Genomic DNA, 13,594 nt, shown 5'->3' on the forward strand with positions numbered 1-13,594 from the left:
ATGCACATTGCAGGCTGGGAAGTGGCAGTATTTACAGTGCTGTGATGAGCACTTCTCCCAGACTCTATTTCATAACCACTTTATTCAGGGACAGCTGAATATAGTGACAGATATATTGGAAAAAATTGAGATTCCAAGCACAGAAGCAGCTTCAGATACCTGCCACGTAGGAGAAAAGTAGGGAAGCAAGCAAAGCACAGGCAGCTGCTGATATTTTCTTTTTTTACTCCCTCAGTGGGAAGGAACTGCAGGAAGGGCTGCAACATGGGATTTATAGGTGGTAGCATTCAATCCTGCACCACTACTTTACAAACCTTATATTTTACCAGGCAGGAAATAAGTGTTTATCTAATATTAAAAGGCTTGGCACTGTTGTTCTTCCTTAGAACATTGTTCTTGCTCATTGTCAGGGAAGACCCCAAAATACTCTACTGAGAAATCAAAATGCTGTTCTGTACAGTTGCAATTACCATCACTGACTGTATGCCAAGTTCTATTGGTGATGACATTTCTCCAGGCAAAGACTTTATAATTGGTTGTATTACTTAGATGTATAGATCTGATAATAATGGTAACAGAATGGACTTAATTTGCAAGAAGTGTTCCCAAAAGTGTTGGAATCTTGATCTTTTGTTATATCTCATAATACTCATATGAGTTTCTCTGATTTAAATTTGCTGAAATATTTAAATAGAAATCAGTAGGACTAGCAACAAAACTCTTCAGCCTCAGTGTGTAGAGAAAGGGATCCCAGATAGCTGAGCACCTTGGTGGTATCATGTGCACTAAGGTTTCACTGGCTGTCCTTTGCAGTGCCTGGAGTAACACATGTGTTTGAAACTTCCAGTTAAAGAGCTGTACAGAAAGTCCTGTGTGATACAATCTCTGTTTCGTGCAACATCACCACATCTATAAAGGGATGCCTTCCAATATCTCCCCAACCTTTCAGTACTCTGAATAGTAAATCCTTATTTCATAAGCATGTTTTGCTCAAATAATATTGTTTTTTAGGCCACAGGCAAGATGGATGAGAGCCAGTTTGTAGCTGTCACCAGCACCAATGCTGCCAAAATCTTTAATCTGTACCCAAGGAAAGGCCGGATTGCTGTAGGATCCGATGCTGATGTTGTGATTTGGGACCCTGACAAGGTGAAGACTATAACAGCCAAAAGCCATAAATCGGTAAGGAGGAAATGAAAACCAGCAAGAAAAAAGAAATGTCACTGTTGTTTTTCAGCTGTTGACCTAAATCATGTGAACACCAATAGCACAGGATACACAGGGGTGGGGTAACTGCCTACTCGTGTTCTGAAATGGGTAAATGTTTCTGGACATGAGAGTATTGAAGTCCTTTGTTGGAACCATTGTGATCAGGAAGGATTTATTTTCTCTCTGCATATACCCTTGCATGTTTATTTTTTGCATGCTTGTGGCAGACCTATAAACAGGTGTGAATCAGCAGCTCTGCAGCTGAGGTTAATAAGGGAGAATAAATTTAAAACCAGCCTAATTTTTTTTCTTACCTAAAAAGCACCTGAAATTATAAGTGGCATGATTAAATTAACAGTATTCTAAACTATGACAGATTATTAAATGTTTTGTTAGTACAGCTCTAATCAGCTTCATGGATGGAATTTTCTGTTTAATGCCAGAGTTTTGCTGCATGTTTCTTTGCCCTCAGTGCAGAGAACCAGTGACTCACAGTTGCTTTCATTTTGACTCTGATAGGTTTTGTGTTGTGTATCCCAAAGTTGTTATCTTGTTGTTTGGTGCTTTGGCCCTTTGTATTGGGGAATTCTTCCAAAAGTTTTACTGAAAATCCAGTATTGAATTTTTATATTAAAAGACCAAAGCACATTAAAAGACCAAAGCATTTATAAACCCTTAAAAAGTAAATTTGGGTGATTCAGTTTCTGTCTCTCTGTCTTGGGATCTTTCTGTATTTTCAAGAAAATAATAACAACCTGCCCTGTCATTCCCATTTAGATTCAGACCTTCCTGGGCTTTTCTGGGCTTTTTCAGACAGAAACATGTGTGCTGGCCTCTTTGAAATTTGCTTACACAGTAACAGCAGATGCACAGTGGGACCACGTCCTCTGGTTATCCAGCACCTGAATCACAATTTTCCTTCTTCTTAGGGCAATCATTATTTTAAATGTTCTGGTTAGATAAAGCAAATTTTCCAAAACAGTGAAAATCCTTGCTGGAAAATGAAAAACTGGAAGGAAATGTCTCATCCAGGAAAGGTGGATCAGAAAGATCCTTTAAAATAATTTCATATCAAAATGCATTGCTTTTCCTTCATACAAAACAATTTTACACACTTTTAATGGCAGTTGTCTAAAACTATGACTACAAATGTACATATTCTAAGTTACTAATGAAAAGAGGACTTGGCAGTGAATATGTTGGTTGATCCTCAGGCCATCGAGTACAACATCTTTGAAGGAATGGAGTGCCATGGTGCCCCTCTTGTGGTCATAAGCCAAGGGAAGATTGTGTTTGAAGATGGAAATCTGCACGTCAATAAGGGCATGGGCCGCTTCATCCCTCGCAAACCTTTCCCTGAGTATCTGTACCAGCGCATCAAAATCAGGAATAAGGTAATGTCACATCCTATTGAACCCTTCTGGAAGCACTGTAGCATTTATTTTTAATATTGTAGTGCTATTATGAGTCCATATCAGGTGGACTGTATATGACTGGCTCAAAACTGGTTGCAATTGTGAGCTTACCTAACTCAGTATTAACACTGTGAGCTTCAGCAGGTAGAAATATAATTGCCAGCTGACAGAATTGCCTTATGTCTAGCAATGCCTTATTCCACCTCTTTGAAGAGAGGTGGAATAGTGATAGAATTACTTTCAGTTAAAAATTCAGGAAAAGAAAGATTTTTGTGAGGGAGGGTTAGGCAGAGTAAAAACAGAATTTTAAATTGCATACTGGACTGCTACACTGCAGAGAAGAAAAGCATGTCAGCCAGAGATTCTCATTATATTGGGCATTACTGAACTATTGTTAGTGCATTTGCTGAGCTGTGTATTAGCAGCATTAATGGCTCAGAAAACTTTTCTCTTTTGTTTAATAAAAAGTTTGGGAAATGACCAGGATTTCACCTCTGTGTCACCTCTGGTTTTGAATATATCAATGCTTATCTGTTGAAAACCAATTGGCTGGACACCAGTTTGGAGTTTGGAAATTGCTCTTTGTCGCTGAGCAGGAAAGTCACTGTGTGAGCACAGGTAATGAGAAAAAATTGACTAAACCTTGTTTTTTCTTCAGCCAAGCGTATACCACAGGCTGTGATACTGGCAGCTGAAATTAAGCCTACTTGATAGCTTTGATCTTTCATCATTTATTATACAAATTATATCAAGCTGCAGAAGAAGGGCCTGCACTTCTTAGAAGAAAAGGCATTGTAAAAAGCAAATGCACCCACAAATTTTGCAAAATACCAATCAGTGTTCCATTTTTTTTACATTATCCATGTAGATGATACAGGTCTTCACATTCACTGCTTAAGGCTTCAGTGCCTGTGTGACATAAATTAGTGACAAAACCATCAAAATAGTGAAACCAGCACTTCAGAAACAAATATCACAGATTAGTGTCTTGTAGCAGGAGTTTGAACAAAATTACCTGGGCTAAGTAACCTGTGTTTTGCAAGTGGGTCTAGATTTTGGGAGACCTTTGATCCTTGGGCAAGGTCCGCAGACAAAGGGATTGATATTATTGCTCCTGCAGCTCCCTCTGCTGCCTGCCAAGAGGGAGAGCAGATTCATGCCCAAATTTCTTTTCCCACTATCAAATTTTATTCACTGGAAGTATTCAGAAGCACCCATTGATGGTTTTATCAGCTGCTGTATGGACATGTCCGTGCACAACAGAGGAATATGGAAAAACTTTTCAAGCAAGGGACTGCAGAACTGAAGTGGCACAGGTTGGCAGTATAAACTTATCCCAGGAGCAGGGATAGCAGTATAAATTCATGCCTTTGTGGGTCCCTGGAAGATGGATTCATTGCTGTGATTGGCAGCTGCTCTCTTCCGGGCATTAGTCTGCAAGACAGTGGCTCTTCTGAGCCTGATGTCCCTGTCATCAAAAGCAAGGAAAATGCACTGATTGCTTTGAGAGCTGGATCAAACCCCTGTGAATAGTGTCTTTCTAAACAGTATTTTAATTTCACTTTTAACCTGTTGGGGGAAATTCTGTGAAACTATAATCTTGTAAGACACAGATTTCTGATCTCTGATGAGCTTTGCATTCTGAATTCAATGGCTTCAGGCTCTTTCTGAAAACTGGAACTGTTCTTGTTAAAATATTATTTCCTAGATTCCTATTATTTTAAGGCCAATGAAGTTTTTTTGATTGTCTTTTCTAATATTCCTTGTAAGAAGCATACAGGGAAAAAATCTAGAGACCTCAAACTGAAATCAGAGCTCAAATGACAGATACTTTATTGGCAAATATTGTAAGCTACATCCCCTGCCACAGTCCACTGTACAATCGTTTTTTTAGTTGATGACAGGAAGCAGAAACTTTTGAAATTTAATTTAAAAATTGCCACTCCTTTTCAATGAGTTCTAATAAAGAGAATGAGATCTACAAAGGGGAGGAACGGAGGAAATACAGGTAGGAGAGAAATTGCTGCAGTTATTGGTATAGTGGGTATCAGCTGTGCTACAACCCAAGTGTGACTTGGCAGCTGAATGGAGAGAGGTGATTGAGACTGATCTTATGTAAAATAAACAGGTCACACCTGTTCTTTTGAATCTCACTTCTCCCCTTTGATTTTGAAGGAAGCTTGGTAAGGAACTCTTTTGTCATTCATATATATAAATGGAGGGAGCAAGCTTTAAAATTTCCTTTATATATAAAGCAGACTGCACTTTGCTTTATATATAAAGTATAGATGCATTGTAAATTCAGCCAGTGCAGAATATAGCTCTGTGCTCACTGCTCTCTTCCTACAGGATCAATAGGCAGCATCATCTGAGCATTCAGTGTCTGGATTTTTACTCTTCTCTTGTTTTAGGTGGGAGGACTGCAAGGAGTCTCCAGAGGAATGTATGATGGACCTGTGTATGAAATCCCAGCTACGCCAAAATATGCAACTCCTGCACCCTCAACTAAATCCTCCCCTGCCAAAAACCAGCCCCCACCAATCAGAAACCTCCATCAATCCAATTTCAGCTTATCAGGTAAGTCAGCCTGACTAATGGGAAACCATTTAAAGCTGTGAGTATGGATTACTGGTGATGAATTTCAATTACAATTACTTCTTTAGTCAAATGAAAAAGGACTGTATATAGTCATGTACATGTATATACTTACATATATATAAGTATATACATGTTTTTACTCATTCATTGCCTAGTGATATTTTGCATATTGCCAAATATTCAAAATGTTTTCAATCTGAATTTTTTTCTGTGTCAGCCTTTCACTATTATTTGCCTGAGCCATTGAAATTAGCTGAATTCTCTGGTGTGACTGAAGCCCCTTGGTGGTGTGCACAGCTGATGGGACTTGGGTCTGATGCAACCTGTGAGTCTCAGACATCTCACAGGCTGCATCACCAGCAACTGCTAGACGTGGAAAACTCAACTGTCCTTGTCCATGGTCATAAACCACGTGCGGAAGTTGTTCATAAGCAGATTGGAGTATTTCTTATCCTCTGCTCTTGGTTCCCAAAACATTTTCCATGGTACATAGGAAACAGACTGGAAAATTATCTTTTGGGGTTGCTGGAAATAATTCTTGTTGTCTGAAGACAATTACAAGCGTGTCAAATCCTTATTCTTCAAAAGTCTACAGCCCCAGTGGTGAATAATACATGCATGTGATGTTGTGAAAGTCATTGGATTTTCCCCTTGTGGGAGCTGATGGTGGAGTTTTCCTACTTTACAGATCCTCTCTTCAGAAACTAAATGAAACTTGTGTAAGAAAGTCCTAGGAGAGCAAATATTTTAAAAACCCTTCTAATGGGGTGAAGCATATTTTTGCGCATACACTTGGGGCCATGGTGAGCATATACAGATATCTATGAAGCTATACAAAACAAAAACAAGTGCTTAGAAAGTTCACATCTTAGTAACAACCAATAATTGGGATTTTCATAAGCATCTGAAGCTGTGGTTTCACAGTGCAGTGCTGGATCTGGGTACTACCAAGGCATCTAGTGGTACAGATTTGATCTGGGTGATGCGAACAGAAAATTAAGCAGAAGTAGATTTTAATGATTTTTAAATGATCCCACACATTTATTGCATTGCCTTTAGGAAATGGAATGTGATCAGGCAATATTTAGCCTGTCAGAAAGCTTGTTGTCCACTTAAGCTTAACCTTTCAGCATTTAAAATGCAGTATGACGTTTACATCAGCTCGGTGCCCATTTCCTCTATGATTGCTAACATCAGATTTACTGAACTGTTGTCCCATGGACTCAGTAGGGACATATGTTCTAAGTCAGTGAGGCAGGTTTGAAAAGTCCCTTCAAGTCAGTGGAAAACAATTCTCCATGTAGGGTGAGCATTAGTCTGATCCTAAACATATAATTTCGTACTTCTCATTGAAGACAGGAATGTGCCTTGAAGATCTGTTCAGCACTTCAGTCAGGCTCAAGAGAAACTAGCTGATGGTGGTGTGAGGGAAGCACAGCCAGGTAAAACCTCACTACTGATGTTTTAATCCCTTTCATAGCTTTGTTTCCTCATTTTCTGTTGTTGCAGGAGCTCAGATTGATGACAACAACCCGCGTCGTACCGGCCACCGCATCGTGGCACCTCCTGGTGGGCGCTCCAATATTACCAGTCTTGGCTGAGAAATGATGATGGACAGAAACACAAAGATGAAGGATCATGGGAATAATGTCCATTCCCTTCAGTATCTGTGTTATCGAGCCCACAGTTTTATTTGGTACTAACGGAAATAAAAAAACAAAATGTCTTTTTTTTTTCTTTTTTTCTTTTTTTTTTGTATAGAAAGAGGTGATAATAGTGTGGTGTGTTTGCTTGGAACTACTTGCCTCACAATTGTGCTTTCATGCCATAGTCACCTTAAAGCATGGTGCTTCCATTGCCCCTTTAGTGACTACAGGTTTTAGCTTTGTCTCGTAACTGAATGATGGTTCCTTTGCACCCTCTCGCTGTATTAGAGTAGTTAATGCATGTTACTGAGTTATTTATGCAAGTTGCGTTCTGTGAGTGAGTCCCTTTAGAACACATTGCCAACAACTGACTAGACACAATGCCAAGATTAATGTCTGTATTTGAGAAACACCACCAAAAACACTAATGAAGGAAGAAAATGGCCATCTGGAAAGTAAGCAGTAGAGTAGTATAGGCAGCTTCTGTTTAATCTTTAATTTATTATAAACCCAAGAAGCACTTCTCTCAAGACACAGAAACTCACTGGGACATGTAATGACAAATGGTCTCTGTAGCACCTGTCTGTTCCCACTCGGTACATTCCAAGTCTGTGTCCTTCTTGTTTCCATTTCAGACAGAGCCATCAGTTTTACATACCAATGCCATTGCCACCCCTGCAGGGATTTCTCCACCTGGGCAGTAGTGCTCTCCTTCTGCATGAGATTTTTGGTACTTACAGATAATCCAAGTTGCTGTCGGATTTTTAAAGTTTTTTGTACAAATTTTTTCCTTTGTAATCACACGCATTTTTACTTACTCTACCGTATCAAGATCTACTAGTCGTGGTTCAATTTCTGAATTCAAAGCTTGTGAAATAAAGGAAATTAATTGATGGGTAAGCCTCTTGCTCTGTGCTGTGACTCAATGACTGAAAATTTGGAATGGAGGAACTCAAGAGAAATTGTCTTTCAGGTTGACATCATGCAAGAGAAGGAACCTCCTTAGATTACAAGGGTTGAGAAGTGTATAGGTCTGCATATGCATACTATAGCAAGATATAGTATGTCTTATTAAACAGGCTCACAGTAAAAATGTACTTACTAACAATTGCACTTACTATTGAGTAAAATGTACTTACTAACGGTTGGATTCAATCTTAGAGTTCTTTTCCAAGAGAGACTTAACGAGACTTAACAAGTCTTTTCACAGACTTAACAAGTCTGTGATTCTATGACACTGCAGCTGCCTCAGTTTTGCCAAAATGAGACACGAAATAACTTTCTGCCAAAGACCTTAGATCTACATTTTATTTGCCTAAAAAGGGGGCAATTCACTGCTATCATCTTCATCTTAGTACAGAACCAGTACCCAGTGCTGCACTTTGACCTAAGCTATATTTGACTTCATTGTGGTTTTCTCTGCTGACTGAGCTGTGTCCAGGCATGGCAGGAAAAGAACATGCTGCAGGTAAGGTGAGAGATGTGAACTTTAATTCTCTGAGAGTGAAGCAAATATTTCTCCTTGTCTTTCTGACTCTCTCACAAATTATGTAAAGAAACCTTGTTTTCTGTCACTTTTTGCTTGTGTGACAGTGTTACAGATGCTGTGGGAGGTGTGGGCTGCAGTGGAAGTGGGGTGCTGTGAGATTAGCGGGTCAACAAACCCTTCCCCTTGTGCTGCTTTGCCTTTAGCCACACTACAGAGCTGCACCAGGAGCACTCTTGCAGCCGTGGGGTGCCACTGGAGTGGTTTAACCAGCTGTGCTGCACCCACGGAGCCCCCATCCATCCCAGCCATGCATCAGTCACTCGTGTTGGCACAGCTCCTGTGGGGCATGCCAAGTGCATGTGAGCCATAGCAGTTTGGGAAGTAGCCCCCCTGAAGCCTGTCATTCTGAAACAGGTACACTGTCACCTCCAGCTTGCCTGGGAAAGGAACCACTTCCCTGGAAAAATCTATTTCGTCAGCTTGGTCTGAAACCTGGCAGCAGAGCTGGTCTGAAGAGCCAGCTTTTCCTTTGGCTTTGAGCTGAACCAGTGCAGAAACATTGCAATTCAGTCTGCAGTGAACTGAATTGCTTGCTCCCAAAAAAAGGAAAATAAAGCTTTTCATGAACAATCCTTTCTGCAAAGAATTCAAATTCACATTTCATATTGCTTGGAGCATGCCCTCATCCTCAGGCTTTCTTGCTCATTTGGTGGTTCAGATATTTTACATGATATGAATTAAAATAAATTGCTCATTTGGCGGTTCAGGTTTTTTATAGGAAGTAAAATAACACTAGCGGAGAAGCCTGAGGACAGTGTACCTGGAATGACCTACAGCCTAGCAGGTAAGGCAGTCCTGAAATGCCAGGTCTCCATCTGCCTTGTCCTGTTCCAGCCCATTTGCTGTGAGTGTTGACAGCCAGCAACAGTTGTGTTGATGTAACCCTGACAGTGGAAATACAGCTGCTTTGTGAAGCTCTGTGGCAAATCTGACAGTGTGAAAATTTCCAAACTGCTGGTTACAATTTCCCTGTTGTATTTCATGCACGTTTTTGTGCAAGTAGCAATGGTTGCTCACCTCCAAATAAAAAATCCATTCAATGTATGAGGCTTGTCACACTTGAGGTAACAGAAATGATCATTGTGTAACTCATGTTTAGATTCCACTTTTCCTACCCACTTAACAGCATCTTAAACCAAAAGCCCTTTGCCTACAAGCTGGTCAAAGATTCACTGGTAACATGCATTTATTTTTTCACTGTGAAGTGTCTGTGAATAAATACGTGTGGGTGTTTTGAGAGACATTTCATGGTTCGGTGCTCCTCTGTGAACAAGGCTGTGCCTGTCAGGTCAGTGTGCCTCTCCTGTGATGGCTCCAAGAAGAAGCAGCCTAATCCCTGCAGCCTGGCTGCTCCTGCCATGGCACTGCTGAGGGGCAGCCTGCAGGAAGCTGTGGATCCTGAGCTGATCCTCAGCAGCTGAGGTGGAGGAGGCCTCACCTGGATGGTTCCTGTGATTCCACCAGAGAGATGGCACCTGCTGTTCCTCATGTATGGAAAACAAGGCAAGGGGTGCTTCTCTTACCTCCTGGAGTCTATTTCATAGCAACGTCTCTGCCCCTACATCACTCACGTGTCCTTAAGAAAATGAAACATGCATTAGCTGGTGCTCCTGAGTGCACACTGCACAAGAAACTGCACTTGTGTTTGTTCCCTTGCAGGAACACCAGGCTGGGAGATGTGAACTTGATGAGGAGCTGCTGTTATCTCAGCCACAGCTGGGAAGCAGTGCAGAGCTTTCAGGCTTTCTGAATAGTCAAACTTATAAAAATCTGCTGCAGGCTATGACCTTTCAATACCTGATGCAGCTCTAACGATGTAAAGCTGCTCTTCCCTATTGCTTTTGCAATGGTCAGCTTAAAATTAGTCCCTATGACCAGCCTGGGAACTATCTTTGTTAAAAAAGTGATGTGGAAGTGAAGGCTGGATCCACAGATTGATTTCTGAGCATATGTTGGACCAGTTTGTCTTGTGCTACAGTTTGTCTGCTATCAGAGCAATGCAGTTACATGTTTAAATTCTAGTGTTCATAGCAAAGCCTGCTAATTATGATGCTAAGACTGTATGAAAACTGACAGCTGTCCCAGCCTTTGGGTGTTTCTCTTGGCAATATACTGGTCTTTGTCCTCAAGAACTAAGATCTCAGACTAGACCAGGTCAGATGACCATCTGCTCTGGGTTCCAGTAGCCAAAACCACAAGCTTGAAGGAGGTCAGAAGAGCAAGCATACAATGCTAATCCTCCTCTGAGTGCCTGCTTCATTTCCAGTGCTCTGTAAATTCTTGAGAAGCAGCAGCAGCAGCATCATGTACCTGTAGCTCTCAGTGAATTTGTCTGCCATGCATTTGCCAAGGTGTGTTTAAACCCACGTGAAATCTTGCCATTAACGCCTTCCTGGAGCCAGGAAATGCACAGCTTAATGTTTGGCATTTTCTGCACTTGTTTCTTGGTCCAGTTAAACCCTTCTTGTCCAATATCTGCCTCACTGACAGACAGTGATGGCAAGTGTCACACTGTGCCCATCTGCACATAACATTGAACTTGGGGTATCCATGGGGAAACTCAAGGGGACTGAAGTCGCTAACAGGGACAGGACCAGTGGGTGTTTTGACAGGAGATTGCCAATGTGACTGTGGGAGAGAAGAAAGGTCTGCAGAAACTCCCTCCCAGGAGAGCCAGACAGATGGAAGATTGGAAGGTGCCTGCACCCAGACCTGGAGGGACTGGCAGGGATGGCACCAAGCACAGGGACATCCCTGGGGACTGGCAGGGATGGCACCAAGCACAGGGACATCCCTGGGGACTGGCAGGGATGGCACCGAGCACAGGGGACTGGCAGGGATGGCACCAAGCACAGGGACATCCCTGGGGACTGGCAGGGGTGGGACCAAGCACAGGGACATCCCTGGGGACTGGCAGGGGTGGCACCGAGCACAGGGACATCCCTGGGGACTGGCAGGGATGGCACCGAGCACAGGGACATCCCTGGGGACTGGCAGGGATGGCACCGAGCACAGGGACCCCCCTTGGGGGGACTGGCAGGGATGGCACCGAGCACAGGGGACTGGCAGGGGTGGCACCGAGCACAGGGACCCTCCCTGGTCCCTCCCGGAGCTCCCTGCCAGCCTGCTCCACCTGTGAGGGGCCGTGAGCACCGCGGGCTGCCCGGGAGAGGGCACTGCTGCCCCGCTTTTGGGACAATCCCGTTCCTAATTCAGAGAAAGCCGCTTCCAGCCGGGCTGGCCAAAGCACAGCACAGGGTAGATCCCACCTGGGTAACCAGGAACCCTCTCGAGTGATTCTGCTGCACCCTGAGTGTGGCAGCAGCTCTGCTGCCCTGAGGGGTTTGGAGTGAAACATGTTCAAAAATCCTATGTGAATGCATTCATTCTGTTACCAAAGAAAACAAAACAAAACAAAACAAAAAAAAAAACCAAAAAAAACCTCCCCCCACTCCAAAAAACCCCACCCAAAAAAAAATACCAACCAAAAAAGAACAAGCAGCAACTAAAATGTTAAAATCCAGACTGTGAGGGCAGAGAGATACCATAGAACTGAAGTGCTGAAATACCAGAATCAAATGCTTGAAATGGTACAATTCACAAGTTTTTTTACAGCTGAGATGAAAATGAACCATGTAACACACGTGTGTAACTAGCCTGGTGAACTCGTTTGTACAGCAGCACTTTTGTCTGAGGCAAACTGATGTAGGACTTTCCATCTTCCACCAAAGGACAACCTTTTTATTAGCAAAATATATGTTTATTTTTGAAAAGGCAGAATACTCCCACTTCGTGAAAGCTGTGGGATTACTTAAATGGGGCAATTTATTACACAACACAGGTGCTCTGTGCAGCCAGCAAGAATTCACTGCTTTGCATAACAAGAATTTCCCATAGGAAATGTAATGAGCATAACAAAGTACATTGGAAACAAAAGGGTGCACTTAAGGAAGAAGACTAGAAACTGAAGCATAAAAAGTAAAAGAGTTAACCAGCTTTCTCTCATTTCCTTTAAAAGTAACAATCTGAATTTTTAGACAAAGGCAGAGAAGTAGGTATATAAACATCTTTGTATAAATTTTAAAAAGCATACATAGGACTGGAAGCACAAAAATATAACAAAAGAGAGACCAAATGTCATCTTTTGATCTCTCAGTACCATCTGAAGCCTGTTTACATATTCTCTACATTTTTATCTCCTTTCCTTAAGTCAAAGTAGCATTCACAAAAAAGAATGCTACTGTGGACCACATCTCAGGCTCAAAAGTAAACAGTGCATCACTCTTGTGATGAAACCTTACTGAGACACACTGACCTGGGCCCAGTGTGCACCTGCTCTCCTACAGGTGCACAATCCTCAGGTTTATTCCAAATCTAACACTCTCTCCCCAGCACATTACCCAAGCAGTCTCAAAGAGCTTGTATTAAAGACTTCCTTGTTCCCCCTTAGAAAAACCAAGAGGGAATGTTTTATTAACAGCTAAAGGAAGTTGGGATTGATTCTTGGTCTGCAGCTAAAAAAGATTTATGAGTTATTATTGATTTTCTTCATTGTTCCTCAGCAAAGCAGCTCAGTAAGTACCTAGAGCTGCTGAGATTCCCCAGAAGGATGCCTTGGTACACTGTGTTCAGACAGCTCAGACAAAAGCTTTTACTACCTGCTGCCTTTCTTTTTTAACATCTTTGAGTTTTTCCTTGGCTCAGTCTCCTCTTCATGTGAACTCTGTGGCATTTCTCTGAAAGAATAAGTAAGAAAAAGAAAACAAAATTGCAGACAGTTTTTAAAACACTCTACTTCTCTCCTCAAGTAAATTAAATTTGGTAAAAGAAAGGCTCTTGCTATATAACTTCTGCAGTCCCTGGTTTCAGTGCCTCTGCTGGGGCTGCCAAAGTTGCAAACCCATAAAGGTTCCTTTGTTGGCTCCCTGCTCCCTGCGCACGCATCCCTGGTCGGCTGTGGGAAAGGAGTGTGTGAAAAGGGCTGATGCCATCAGGGAAGGGAGCCATCTCCTGAAGTCAGTCCCAGGCTGAGGTCACTCAGGGGATAAATACTTTTCCCCAAAGGCCTGTGGCTCCTGAGAACCAACTGTTTGCTCTGCCTGTCAGCAGGATTTTCTCTGCTCAATATATCAAGCCGCAGCAACCAGCTGGCTGGTTTGATCTACCCTGCTAATCAG

General features: G+C 42.2%; 2 protein-coding genes across 3 annotated transcripts in view; one reads left to right on the forward strand and one right to left on the reverse strand.

Moving 5' to 3' along the window:
- The window catches only part of CRMP1 (collapsin response mediator protein 1), a 50,063-nt gene extending 42,295 nt beyond the window's left edge, over positions 1-7,768 (forward strand). For both annotated transcript variants that reach the window (XM_058024012.1, XM_058024013.1), the window contains exons 11-14: positions 1,012-1,182; positions 2,424-2,603; positions 5,036-5,201; positions 6,732-7,768. In XM_058024012.1, coding sequence (XP_057879995.1) covers positions 1,012-1,182; positions 2,424-2,603; positions 5,036-5,201; positions 6,732-6,823 — 609 coding nt within the window. In that variant the 3' untranslated portion in view covers positions 6,824-7,768. The remainder of the gene's footprint in view (positions 1-1,011; positions 1,183-2,423; positions 2,604-5,035; positions 5,202-6,731) is intronic.
- A 4,428-nt stretch (positions 7,769-12,196) lies between these two features.
- EVC (EvC ciliary complex subunit 1) overlaps positions 12,197-13,594 on the reverse strand; it is a 49,672-nt gene continuing 48,274 nt past the window's right edge. Inside the window, exon 21 of the mRNA XM_058024356.1 lies at positions 12,197-13,153. Within this exon, the coding sequence (XP_057880339.1) occupies positions 13,072-13,153 (82 nt within the window). The 3' untranslated portion in view covers positions 12,197-13,071. The remainder of the gene's footprint in view (positions 13,154-13,594) is intronic.

The sequence above is a fragment of the Melospiza georgiana genome, chromosome 5 (genome assembly GCF_028018845.1).
Source record: "Melospiza georgiana isolate bMelGeo1 chromosome 5, bMelGeo1.pri, whole genome shotgun sequence".
NCBI classification, from domain to species: domain Eukaryota; kingdom Metazoa; phylum Chordata; class Aves; order Passeriformes; family Passerellidae; genus Melospiza; species Melospiza georgiana.